Source organism: Pyrgilauda ruficollis, unplaced genomic scaffold, assembly GCF_017590135.1.
Source record: "Pyrgilauda ruficollis isolate IOZ18807 unplaced genomic scaffold, ASM1759013v1 scaffold81, whole genome shotgun sequence".
Lineage (NCBI taxonomy): Eukaryota > Metazoa > Chordata > Aves > Passeriformes > Passeridae > Pyrgilauda > Pyrgilauda ruficollis.
This window is the reverse complement of record NW_024530044.1, coordinates 664548-678672: the sequence shown is the minus strand read 5'-3', so window position 1 is coordinate 678672 and position 14125 is coordinate 664548. Positions and strand designations below refer to the sequence as shown.

Here is a 14125-nt window from a genome sequence, read left to right as displayed (position 1 = left end):
TTACTTAAAGTAAAATGCACTGCTTGCATTTTCTTCTCTTAGATCATGCATGGATTTCTGGATAGGTCATCAATTTGTACACATTTTGATGTGAAGGATCAGAAAATTAAGGTGTTTTAGTATTATGTTTTGCAAAGAAAGTGTTGAACACTATTACCCAAGAATTCAATATGTGAGCACAGGGCAAACTCCTTTTAGAGAAGTGAATCTGTCAGCAAAGCCACACATTGCAGTCTAGCCTGGCAAATCACATTTTGTCTATAGTTTGTGAAACTATGAAGACAAAATGTTTTAAAAACATTTTAGAAGTAAAAGACGATCTGAATTTTAAGTATTGATAGCATTACATTTGATCCTAAGCAAATGGTTTTATCTCATATTTAGCTACAAACCTATTTTCAGTGACAACAGGAAGTTAGAAAAGTTTATTTCAAATGACAGCCTGGATGTATCTGTTTGGAACTGAAACATGCTGAAACAATTTTTTAAATATGCAGTGAACCAGATGCTTAAAACCATACATGTATTAAGTTATCCATCCACAGTTTAAAGATGCTCTCACATTCTATTTTCTTTTGATATTGAAGTGAAAACAGAAAATGTAATCTCTTCCTGCTTGTGGGAAAATGATCTGTGAATGAGAAGGCTGAGTTGTCTAAAAGAGTACAATTGGCTTTTAAAAAAAAAAAAAAAGAGACCAAAAAACCCAAGTGACACAAATCAAGGGTCAGTGACATAATACAAAAAAAACCAAAAAACAACAAAAAAAAAACCCGGGTGCACTTAAAATTTCCTGAATTGTTTTTTCCTTTCTTTATTTAGTTAAAAACTAACAGGAAGACTAATGTGTGCAGAATGATTAATCGATGCACCTCAGAAGCAGGAATAAAGAAATTATAACTGGCACTGATGCAATGGCACCATGGCTTCCCAGTGACTGCCAGGTGGGAAAGCCATTCTGTCTGGATCAGTATCTTACCACACAAGGCATGACAGTGACACCATGTGCTGGCTGTCACAGCAGCGTGTCACACTACCGGTGCAATAAATTCTAAAAGCCCCTAAGCCTCCACTCCTGGGGATGGAAATCACCCTCCTGATCATTGCCAGCTCTGTGCCTGCTTAGAGCCCCTGGTGTCACTGGGATGGCTCTGAGGGAGCAGAGGACACAGCCCAGAGCGATGTCAATGTTTCTGCTGCCCTGTTTGTGCCTGCCAGCACAGGCCCCTGCAGCACTCCCTGCTCTGGGCAGGGGATCCTTGTTTAATCCCACTGCTCCTACACCTGCTCCTGACTGCCAGGCACTGACCAGCAAGGGCTCAGCCAACAACCTGTGTGACAGGGGAGCCGCTGGAGCGCATTGCAAACACTGGGAGAGCACAAACAGCATGCAGACAACCAGATACAAACAGGAAAGCACAAGCTGTGAAAATCTAAGGTACTGTTCAAGCACAAACAGAAGCAACTTTTAACCATCTGTAGCTGGCTTCTGAAACTCAACATTTCTTTACAAACTGCTGTGATGCCAGTTAAAGGCATGTGTTCTTTTATCATATTAGGTGTCAAGGATCAAGGTTCAACTTTCCTTTGACCACTGAACAATCCCTTCCCTAGACCTCACCACGCAGAGGAGCTGGACTGCCAGATAAAGAGCTCCAGCCATAAAAGATTAAAAAATAAAAATAAATCAAAATGCTTATTATGGGTAAGAAAAGCTTCAGAAAGCTGTTGTATGGCACTGGCATCCCTGCATGATTCAACAGTGTGATAAGAAAAATGCAAGAAAACTTAAAACTTATAGTTTAATAAATCTGCTCTAAATCAAAACGATGATTATCTTACTTTCACAGCATATAATACCAAGACTATGTGCATGGAAGAAAGCTTTTCCCATCCACCCAAAAGTGCTTAGAAAGGGGCTCAAACAATGTTTTATTCCCCATGTTGGATATTCAGCTTCACTTAAGCTGTTTTATTTCAGAAAATATAGAGCTGAAAAGTTTACTCTGACAACATAATCACAATATAGATCTGTTACTTTAATTTTGAAGACAGAGCAGCAGCAGTACAGATATTTTTAGTTTAAATTCAGAAAAAATCTGCAATTATTTAGTTTAAAACTAAAGGGACTTTTTCATTTCAGTAATCATGTGGAAACAGGGGGAAAGAAATTTTTGCACCACTTCTTTTTTCTGATAGGAATTGAGACTTTGTAGAATCATACTTGAAATTATAGTTGATTGGAATGAAAGGAAAGAAAATTAATTTTAAAATATAACAGGCAACCAATTGTCTTATTAATTGTTTGTAATTTTGTTCCTTCATACATATTTGTTGCTCACAAGGTACAAAAGGACATAGGTGTCATCACATTCACTGCTATTTCGGACACATTGACTAATAATCTTTTAATGGACTCAAATATTTTATATTTATATGAATGATAATAATTTTATATTTAATAAATAATATAGAAAATAAAATATATTAATTTTATTTATTAATTTGTATAAAATAAAATATTTATATCTTTTTCTCTGCACTGAAGTCACTTGACAACCTCACCAGCCCATTCCTTCATTCATTCCCAACCTAACAGTTGCACTGACATGGAGTTCCTCCTACAGCAGCACACCTGAGAGCTCTGATTCACCATCTCCACGAGACCTGGTTTAAAAGGACCTACTGAAAGCTGCCTCCTGCTGAGGTGCCAAAGTTGATAGTGCCTGGTGGGAACACCTGTGGGCCTGGAGTGAGAAAGACTTTTTCCTAAAAATGAGCTTGGTTTTGGTTGGTTGGTTGGTTTTGTTTTAATTTTTGGCTGCACAACTGATGGAAGAATCCTGTAAAAGGAAAGGAGCTTCATCCAGACTCCTGCCTGAAGCAGCATACAATTTGCTGAGGCTGTTGAGGACCACATACATTAAGAAATTTGGTTTATTTTGATAACTGCCTAAAGCTGTACAGATGGAACACACTTGTGGGAAGAGGGGAGTCATTAGGACCAGTCTGCAGTGCAACCTGCATTTTTGGAGGCCCTGCCTAGGTGTCAGGAAGTGCCAGCCAGCAACTTAAACAAGTTTCTCTCCTGATCACCTACAGGAACTGCAGAGCAGTTGGAACTTCCAGCGAGGAACCTACCCTTGCTCCTCTTTCCCAACCACCCAGCATCGGCTCCCAAGACCTCAGGGCTCCTTGGCAGGCAGGTTGTCATCACAGGTGACCATGTCCTTGTGACAAAGGTGTGAGGAGCTCCCAAGCAGCATTTAGGAACCAGATCCTTTCAGTGCAGAACAGTTTTTCACCCTCAGCTGGCACATTCAGCTCTCTACTCGAGTGCGCATTTATTGTCCTGAGGCAGCAACAAATAGGTATGGAAGGGCCACAGCTGGAGAGCCTGCAATTTGTACTTCTGCTGGCTCGTCCCTCTGTCACTGTTAGTGACAATGCCCTTCAACAGACATGCTACTTGGTCACTGCATGTTAATGGCAATCTCTGGGAACAGCAGGGATGCTCAGAATGATCGTAATGTGATTATAAATACAGAGTGACCTCAGACGCAAGAGTTATGTCAGGTACTTACTGGAGACGCGTGTACTTGTGTTATTCTTAACTGGTTTTCCAAATCTTGAACTTTATTTTTCAGTTCTGCATTTTCAGTTTCTAATTCTTGAATCTACAAAGAAAGTGGTTATTCAACAGCTATTGGGATAGTCATGGATTTCAACAACAGCATCCACTGAGCATAAGTTTCATCACAGATCTGGTGATTTAGAATCAAGGTTTAACTCTTTATCTGACTATAAAACATATTCAGTATCCTCCATATTTCAAACTTCCTTTTTTGTGTCCTTGGAGGACAGCAAAACAAAATATTTTAACAGATTTTTTTCAGTCTTCTTTTTTTTTTTTAACTTTAGCAATCTGAGAATAATGCTGGAAATTATACTTCCATAAAAAGCAGCTAATACAAACACAGCAGCATGTACTTTTATCTCTTAAAAAGAACAACATAGTTCAGAACTTACTCTTTTCTGTAAACCTGCGATTTGTTTCCTTGTTTCAACATCTTTTCCTCCGGATTCCAGAAATTTCCTGTAAGCTAAGTCAAATGCTTGACCAATTGTTAAAGTTATCTCTTCCGCCTTTACATAAAACATAAGACTGAAATTAGTAAATTAGGAATACTTGCTGGAGCTCCTTTCATTTCAGAATATCACAAAACACTTTATACCATGTATCATATCCAAAGGCTTTGCCCCATGCACCATGAAGCCAACACTACAAAGGAGCACCACAATATACAGCCTGTTCAATCATGAAATAAAGTATTTTATATTTAATGAAATAATGTTTTCATGCCAATGGATGTTTTGACCCCTATTGATTTTAAATCTAGATTTCAACACTTATTTTTATGAGTACTATAAAAGCTCACTCAGGATACTGCAGACAAGTATTTAACTGCCCAATTATTAATTATTTCCAACTACATATATCCAGAAAAAAAAATCTGCAGATATTGCATTTGTATGTGCAAAATATAGTAATTTACTAGTTCTATGCTGATTCATATCCTATGTTATGATGTGTTTATACAGTCAGCGCAGAATATCTATGTCAAAAATGATGGGAGTAAAATAAGCCTAAAGGATGCTGCTGAAGGACACGAAGGTTTCAGGAACAAGTGATTCCAAAGCAGGACCAATGAAAGGTGAACAGATGGATACACCATTTGCTTAGAACTTTAGCAGAGGAAGTAAACACAGTAAGGAATAACTGTTCTGTCTCAGACACCAGAGAATGTCCGTTCTTGGTGCAAGGAGTTGTTTGGGAGTGCTTTGTGGTGTTAAACTTGAGAGATGTGGCAGGGAAAGGGGTGGACAAAGAAGGGAGAATCTTGCTGCGATAAAATAAAAACCTCAAAGACAAACAATGCACAAAAACCCCAACACTAAAACCAGAGACAGACACATCAGCAGAAAAGCCTGCAAGGGTATCTCAGCCCCAGAGCTGCAGTAATCTCTGCAAACAGCTGTGCAAACATCTCAAGCCTGGTGGGATGGAGCCTGTTCTCCAAGAGTATTGCAGATGCTTCCCCCAGGATGAAATTATCCCAGAAAACCACCTTGGATCACTGAAGAAAGAGACTCTTCCTTAACTTAATGCATCTAAGTTGCAAGACAGCATACTGGCATGAAAACCTGTGTCCCAGTTAAGAGGCAGGCTGTCTCTGTTAACCATTCCCACCCCATCTCAAGGCAGACCCATCAGCAGCACAGTGCCCTCGAGCCCCGCAGAGTGTCCCGTGTACTTACACACTTCTCACTGTCAAACACATAGCACAGGTGCTTATTGGATTCTGAGTCTTTGCAGATGAAAGTAAATATTCTCTTGTCAGTTTTGTCATCAGCACAAAAGGATATCCTGTGCAGCTGACAGTTGTGCTGGACCTCCTGCAAACAAACAGAATGGTAATTTTGAAGAAATTCCTGCACTCATTTAGGATGAAGATGCACAAAGGAAAGCTCTGGATTTCCTCATAAGAGCAGGCAAGCTGCAGTAATGTTTTTGAATGTCTCTTGTTGCAGTGAGAGCACCCAAAAATGGACTTAAAGCATAACAGAAGTTAGCAAACTCATCTCCTAAAAACTGCTCCTGTTTTTACTGAATGTAAACAGGAAGTTTATTTGGACAGCATTTATCTGGAAGTGTTTATTGGACAGTAATTTCTGTTCTAGAAAATTGATTTTACTGTTGCTTTGCATCCCTCTGCAATTTATTTAGGGCCTGATTATGTAAAGTCATCTGTGCACTTCCAGGTGCACAAGATCTTCAAATTTCATCATCTCCCAAGGTTTGTTATAATGGATTTACTGAAATGAGTCCTTACTTTGCTACATTAAATACAGAAAACAGAAATAAAATTACTTTGCTAACCAAACAAAGAGAAATAAATCTGACACACAAATACTTGTTTACTTGAGGTGCCACATAAGCAGCTTTTAAGCATTATTATTTGTATATTCTGCTACTGTATTTAATTTTCCATTAAAAAGTAATTTCCAGCTATTTAAAAAGTTTCAATGGCACTGCTCTTCAGTTGCAAGAACTTGACAAGACTGAAATAAACTATCTCAGCTATTTTTTTATTGTTTTTCTTCAACAAGTCTCTTCTTGGTATTTTATTTTATTTGGCTTATTACATGGGAAAGCAGTATTTGCTTTAAAGGAAAATATGTCTTTTAGATGTGAACTATTGTCTATTAAAAAATGTGCAGCACAGGGGTTCCCAGCTTGCTGTAAGCCCATAAACAAGGCCATGCCCGCTCTGCACAAAACCACATAGCCAAAAAATGCACCCTATGGGCAATCTTTTGCCCTTGCCCCAAGTGAGTTCATTTTCTCAGTCTTTACAGCTGTTCTGAGTATTCAGTTTCTCCCATGTCCCAAATCCCCATCCTGTAGCAGCTCTTTAACACACAGAAATAATAAAACGTGCTTGCCCTGGCACTATGAGGTTTACCAATCCATGTAATTATTTTATATCGTTTAAGGACAGAATCACATTTTTATAATCCTTTTTTTGAGTGCTAAGTATAGAATCAGGTCCTGATATATGAGCTGGCCTCCTATTCCTACTGCCATTAATAGTCACCATCTGACTAAAACCCAATATTCCTACTGAAGTGCTTTGTTTGAAAAACACACTGCAAAAAAGACTTTAATTAGTGCTGATAAGATGAAATTGAATTTCCTAAAGCATTTATAAACTGTGTAAAAAGAAGGAAAACTCAATTGAAATTTACATGCAGCTACAAGAGATGAAGTGGGCGAGATAAAAAGACTGCTCACAGTTGATTACTACTTGAGTTGTAATAACAACATTGCTAAGAGATTAGAATGTTCCTACTCCCCCAGGAACATATAACCCACAGATTTCTGCTAATCTCTGCAGGAAGGCTAAGATCTTTTGGCATTTCAAACTGTTATTTTAAAACAGTTTTTGCCAGAATATGGGGTTTAGCACCCCAGTCTGCTCTACCGCAAAAAAACTCCAATTAAAGTTGACATGGATATTTCTTGTCCTCTCTGCTTCTGTGTGAACTGTTGAGTCCTGGTTGTGTGAAAAGCCTGAAGCAAAAATGGGCTGCAAACATCTGTAGCTTTGAACTACAGCTACCATTTGAGAAAAGGCACTGCCACTGCCTGAATGCAGCAATTACTCCACAAGTAAGTTAAGAAGCAGGAACAAAAGAATCTTCCGAATTCAATATTCAACATATATACGGACAGGTTTTTATTATATACAGTGTCATATTTATTCTACATATTTATTATAAATATTACTCATATTTATTATGCATACTTATGCAGTGTCAAACATTTATTTAGGTCATTGTCTTCATCTTCCTTAAAGTTTAGAAGTCCTGCTGTGAAAGGATTAAAAAAATTCAACGCCATGTTAGCTACAGTGTGCCTTCAGGACCATCATGTACCTTCCTGAGAAGATGCCACCCAGATGTTGTAACAAACTATGGTATTTTAGAAGATTTTTTTCCACCAACAGAATGGTGGGGTTTTTTTAATAATACTTTAAAAAATACAAAACAATGAAAACCTTAAAACCAGTGAAACAAATATTTACTAGTTTAGCATGAAAAAAATCCCATGTAAGTTTCTTACCTTTGTTTTTGGATCTAGAATTTTTACACCATAGATTGAGATTTGTAACTCAACTTTGGGTGTCTTCTGGCCTTCAGATTTCTTGATATGTCTTGCAAACTGAAACATAAATGCACAACAGAAATCACATTAATAGTAAGTTTGTTTTTATTAAATCTCATTTTCTCTCAACTCTCTCCACCTGAAGTTGTTTCCTTCCTTCTTCAATAATCTTCCCATAAACAACACCAACTACTCCAAGAGTCTCAGCTGGGCACAGACCAGCATTTCTAACTGCACACTACAGAATGTTCCTAAAATTCAGGAAGAAGCATTTTAAAATTACTTAGCACGTTCCCCCAAAACTTTTATCTGCTTTTTATGCACTTAATTGAAGATTTTGCAGGCAATTTCTCTGAGAACAGCAGAAACATGAACACATTCAGCTTAGCAGCTGCCTGGTTGTTGAGTAGGAAACATGTTTATGTTTCCCACACACCACTATTTCCAAACTCACTTCCATACTTGTGCATGGAGGGTACTTCCAGATGCTCCTTTAAGATATTCCAGCAGTTGTTTTAAACAGGGTCAGTTTGAAAGTACTAGAGTTGTCAACACCTAAGAAGTACTTGATCTGTTTTATTCTCAGAATTTATCTAGCCACTAGATGGTGGCTAGACAGCACTTTACATGCCTGGGTTGGGTAATAATTCCTATCCAATACACTTCTCATCTTTTTCAAGACTCACCTTTCTCTCTTTCTCTTGTGAATACTGTCTATAAAATCAGCACAGTACCTCAAATTTACTCCTGCATGACAATTAAGAAGTGCCCTAAATTTGGGTACCTTTCTTAGCAAATATGTGTGATTGCTTCATATTTTTCTCTGTTCCCAGAGCAAAATGTTGCCCTTTTACTCCCAAGTCTCTGACAGCCTGGAACGGCATTTTCAAATGCATAAATAAGGTTGATGACCCACCAAAGGCCGGAATTTGGAGTCTCTGCTTCAGAGCTCTATGTTTGAACACATGATCCTCAACATTCCCATTCCAGAATAAACTGGATGTGCAATCCCCACCAGTACAAGTGCTCTGTGTCAGAAGCCAGTGTGGACAATGGCTTCCAGTGCCATCAAGAATCCAGAGTGCCACCAATGGTGCTGTCCTATCAGACCTGGAAGGCACCAGCCTGAATTGCCCTGTGATTGTGAGGTGCTCGGCTGTAGCCAACTGACACCTCTCCCTCAAATCCTTAAAACCTCTGACCACAATTAATTATTTATTTGAAAGTTCAGGGTTTGGATTTTTGCTCTGATCCTTTTCCAACCAGTTCTTGGAAAATTTTCCCATAAAACAAGTGCTTTACAGAATATGACTGTCAATCTCTTATTTCATTTTGCTTATGGGCAGCTTCATTCATGGCAAATTATTAAATAGTTTGCAGAATGACCCTAAAAACACAAAATGAGCCTGTTTTTCCCTTCTTCTCAATTTTATTCCTCATTTTGAAGGCATACTTATTGGACTTTTGATAGCTAAACATTAATTTATAATTGATCCTATTAACTTCACACAGTAACAGACACTTCATTACTGATTAATGCACCCCAATAGCTGATAAGTACCACACACTTGGTAAAACAGCCTCACCTCAAAAACCTCCCACCTCAAAAACCCCAAACAACTACCCCCCATCTAAACCACTCTGTGCCATTCTCAAAACCAGCTCTTAAATATAAATACCTATTTTGCATTTAAACATCTAGAAATGCCACAGTCACTGGCCAAGTATTTTATAAAACATAAAGTATTCTGTATTTCATACAGAATGATTTACTTTACCAATTAGTTGAGAATCAAGAAAATATAATTTCTAGTTCTGCCTCTTCAGCACCGTGTACATGCTTCTTGCAACACATTCTTTTCCCATCTGTGAATTTCACCTCAAGCCCATGTCTTGCTAAATACACTTTTAATACACATTAATCCCTGTATCTTTATTAAAGCGTACCATTCCATGTGCATACTTGAATTTTTTAAAAAGACATTTTACAGAAAATAAAATTTTAAAAAACTTAACTGCTGGTTTTCAGCATTTTGTCCAATGACATCTGTTACTTTAAGGAACAATTAAAATTCACTACAGATAAGAAATGTTTTATTTAATAAAAATCACTCATTAAACCACACAAAATCTGTCCTAAGTTTTATACTGCAAATTTAGCCTTTAGTCTGTGCTTAAAGAAGAAAAAGATAGACCAACCATTGCTTCATTTGCACAAATTTTTATTTTTTTTTTCAATATGAATATAAAACTTGAAGTGTCTTTAGATAATTTTCAGATCATGGACTTATTCATTAACTGCATCCAGCAGCTTTCCCCTCTGATTTGTAATTTCCTGCTGTCCCTTCAGTGGGTGGGACTTGGAGGACATGTGTGACCCCTTTCCTCAGTACTCTGCCAGGTTAAATGGAATGATTACAAAATCCAAAGATCACCCAGACATTCTGGACATCTCAATTCCCAATGTACTCGCTGGTGCCCAGGAAGACACCCACGGAACAGATAACCCTGAGGCACAACTCATTCTGAAACAGCCTGGAACTGGAGCAAATTCTAAGCTTTTGGAAATGTCCTTTTGCAAACAAGTCATGCACGAGAATTTCTGCACAGTAGTGAAGAAAAAGCACAAATACTGTTGGATTTTACAGCATTAAACTCATGGTTCATATTGAGACTGATGATGGAATGCTTGATTTTCCAACAGCAATCATCTCAGAGACTCGAACAACAGCTACAACATGAAAAAGCCGTAATTTTTAAAGAAAAGAGGTTTTAAAGAAAAAGGTTTTAAAGTAAGTGATGTGAATAGCTTGCACAAGTTTTAGAACAGCTGGCCAAAGCTTGCTCCAAGTAGTCAAGAAGACTTACAACACTGAGGAAGTTCCAGAAGGCAGTTCTGTGCCAATTCCAAAAAAAGCGTGAACAAACTGACCCTACCACGTCTCCACTCTCAAAAAGCAGAAATCCAGTTCAAGAACTAGAGAATTCAAGTGAGATTAAATTAATGATGATCAATATTTTACAAAAAATGCAGCTTGTCTAAGTATACAAAGCATCTGCATTGTGTATGCCACTTATATTTAAGAAAGTGAAGCAACAGAAAGAAAGCATGAGTTAAGTTAGTTACATTAGTGTCCAGATGTAGTTATAAACAGGAAATTGTCATTGGGAAGATATGTTTCTAATGTATTCCAGCAGGGTTTATTTCTTAAGCATGACATTATTGAACAATGACCAGGAGAAAAAAAGTTACTGATAAAATCTGCTAGCAGAAAAAATAAGAGGGGAAGGAAAGGGGAGAAAACAAATTAATGATCTGAAATCTAAATTCAGAGGATTGAATTTAGATTCAATTACACAGAGGAAACTTGCAGCCCACAAATACTGATGAAGGGGCAAAGAACAGAGAGAAGCCTCATCAACCAGAGCACCACTGGCTGGTATCCCAACACAGCCCCTTGTTTTCCTACAAGCAATCCTGCAAATTCCACACATGGCAACAAACTTTGGTTCTTGGGAGACCACCCTGTGAGGATGGAAGAATGGAGTCTGACAACATGGTAGGACTTCCACTAACTGAGGACCTTCTCATGAAACCAAAACTGGGAAGGTGTTTCAAAGAGATCCTTAAGATGACAACAATGGCTGCACTGCATCAGCTGCTTGTGAGAAAACAAATGTTATTTACTGAGGGTTTCAAATGCAGAAGGATGTTGACAAAATGGAGAAAAAATTCACAGGATATTTAGCAAAGTTAGCAGAGGGCTGGAAAACCCACTTTAAGACACTCCATAAAATCAAAACCAGGACAATGGTGAAAAAAACCAAGCACCAAAGAACCCCTTCCATACAGACATCCAGACAAATGGTTTTTTTAATCAAAGGTACAATGAACACACAAAGATTAATTCAGAAAATCTGTGGCAGTTCCTTTCTTAGCATTTTTCCTGCCCACTGTCCTGTGCAATAACAGATAGCACACAGATACTGATCAGCAATTTCTTTTCTAGCTGACATTCTCCACATTCATCCACATTCAGAATGCCACATTCATCCACCTCCCAAACCTGTGCGGGGTTTGAACAGCACTTCCCCATCACTGAGTCAGGTATCAGGAATTTTCTATTTTATGTATTTCTAGTCTTTTCTTCTACCTAAGGAGGACCCCAAGAGACCTCTGGACCTGGGAGATGTACAAACATGGCATTTTCCTATCAGCACACATTTGAAACCAAATAATATTTGTATCTCACACAGTAACAAGATTATTTAAGAGGGTAAAAATCTGCAGCCTCCCATTGGCATCAAAATGGAAAATGATATAAAATTATAATGAATCACAGCATGGCTTGGGAAGAGACATGATGGGCCAAATTCTTAAACTGTTAGTTTATACATATAATGTTCTCAGGCACGAACTCCAGGTTTGGTCCAGCTCAGTGGGATGGGCTAGTTTATGTTCAACTGCTTCAGAATTAACATTATATTTTCATGGCATTTTTAGGGAAAGGAACAGATACAAATAAACCTATTTTCTATTTCTATTTTCTACTGTTTAACTTAGCTTTAAAAATTAAAAAAAAAAAAATGAAAAACCATCCATATATTTTGTAATTTATCACAGCAGCAGGGAAAAATGCATACTCTAAGAGTGTTATTAAAATTAAATTTGGTGTGTTTAGGTATCAAGTATTATCAAACCACAAACAATAAAAATGCCATGAGGAAAAAAAAATCATATTTTCAAGACAACCAGGAACTGGAGCTAAAGAACTAATTGTTAATACTAATTACCTCTATAGATCTATAAATCAATTTAAGCCATGCAATTAAAATTATGTGCTTCTCATTAATATTTACACCTCCCTGCACAATTCAAGATTTAATTAAAAATAGTTGAGACATCAAAAGGGAGATGTTCCTGTGATTTGGATGCTAATCTCCATCCCAGGGAAGAGAGGTTCACCTTCATTTAATGCAGGTGACCAGTGACAAATCAGACATGGCACTTCACACCTTAAAAGAGTCCTGGTTTAGGGCAGGGTCTTTGGATAAGCTGGGAGACAGCTTTGTAACCTCTCTTGGAAGAAATCCTTCCTCCTTTTTTTCATTACAACATTCATTCTAAGGAAACATGTCTGAAAAAAAAACCCAACAGGCCCCATTTTTTTTGCAGTGCCTTCATGTCATCTAATTGGTCATGTTATGGTCCAAACTCTCATGGACATTTGATGTGGGCATAATGAAATTATGGCTTCTGAAAAACAGCTGCCACGAGCAGGAAAATGGTGAAATGATATGCAAAATGCAGTCTCTCAATAATCACCCGGGCAGGGAAAAAGCCATCCAGAAGTGTATGTCTATGGAATAAGTTGTATTTTATTTTCCAGACACACACTGGACTGAGAGGCAGCCTATCCATCTATTATCCACAACGTAGAAGACAATACAGTGCAGCCTTTCTTCCATCTCTCACTTCCTGACAGATCTTTTGTGTTTTGTTGTATTTGGGGGTGGGCTGCTTTTTGTTGCTGTTTTGACATCTTTTGCTTATTTTGCCTGGTGGCATGGAGGTTTTTTTGTGGTAGGTTTTTGATTATTTTTTTTCCTGGTTGGTTTTGGTTGCTTTTTTTTGGGGGTGGGGGGTAGGGGAAGGGGCAGGGTTTAATTTTAGGTTTTTTGAGAGGCAGGGTAAACAGGTATTTTCTTCAGCTCTTCTCATCTGACTTGCTTTGGTCTTCAGGATGTCCTTGACTGTCACTGAACCACAAATTCTGCTTTCTGCAGTACTTCAAAGAGAGCAGTCATAGCTGGAAGGCTTGGCTGCAAATCTCTTTATCCCAATATTTAAAGCTTCTCTGTACTCCACCCTCCTCCTCTGTCCTTTCAACAACAAATGAAACTGAGCTTTAACACGGGCGGGAGCCCAGAACAATATCCATGGATGGTCCTTTAAGGGCAGCAGCAGGACAGCATCTCTGCATGTGTGGAAGTGTGTGAACGAGCACTCTTCACTCTGTGTATCCATAGAGGTCAAGGACATGATGAAAAATATTTTGAGTGGTTTCAAAGTGATTTATGCTATTTGCATTTTGTCTGGTCATCTCCACTTACAGAAGAAATGTGGAAGAAAAAAAGGATCATGAATTGAAAGCTGGGTAAGCAAACAGCCTTAAGTTTGGCCCTCACAAAACATCCCTTGGAAGACTGTGGAAGAAACAGCCCAAAACTCAGGTGTTTATTCTGGTTTCTCCCTAACACTCCTCCGTGCAGCTTTCTTACCACTGCTCTGGTTATGCTGCTCCTTCCATCTGTCATGCTGCTCTTTCTACCTGTTTCCACTTCTGACAACAATTTATGAGAAAGATCAAATTCATTCTTACAGTCTGATTGAGA

At 38.1% G+C, this 14125-nt stretch overlaps 1 protein-coding gene across 5 annotated transcripts in view; it reads right to left on the bottom strand.

Moving 5' to 3' along the window:
* The window catches only part of GULP1 (GULP PTB domain containing engulfment adaptor 1), a 141820-nt gene that overhangs the window by 23075 nt on the left and 104620 nt on the right, over positions 1–14125 (bottom strand). For all 5 annotated transcript variants that reach the window (XM_041487568.1, XM_041487569.1, XM_041487567.1 and 2 more), the window contains 4 exons: positions 7688–7786; positions 5320–5457; positions 4030–4146; positions 3585–3677 (listed from right to left, as the gene is read on the bottom strand). In XM_041487568.1, the coding sequence (XP_041343502.1) occupies positions 3585–3677; positions 4030–4146; positions 5320–5457; positions 7688–7786 (447 nt within the window). The remainder of the gene's footprint in view (positions 1–3584; positions 3678–4029; positions 4147–5319; positions 5458–7687; positions 7787–14125) is intronic.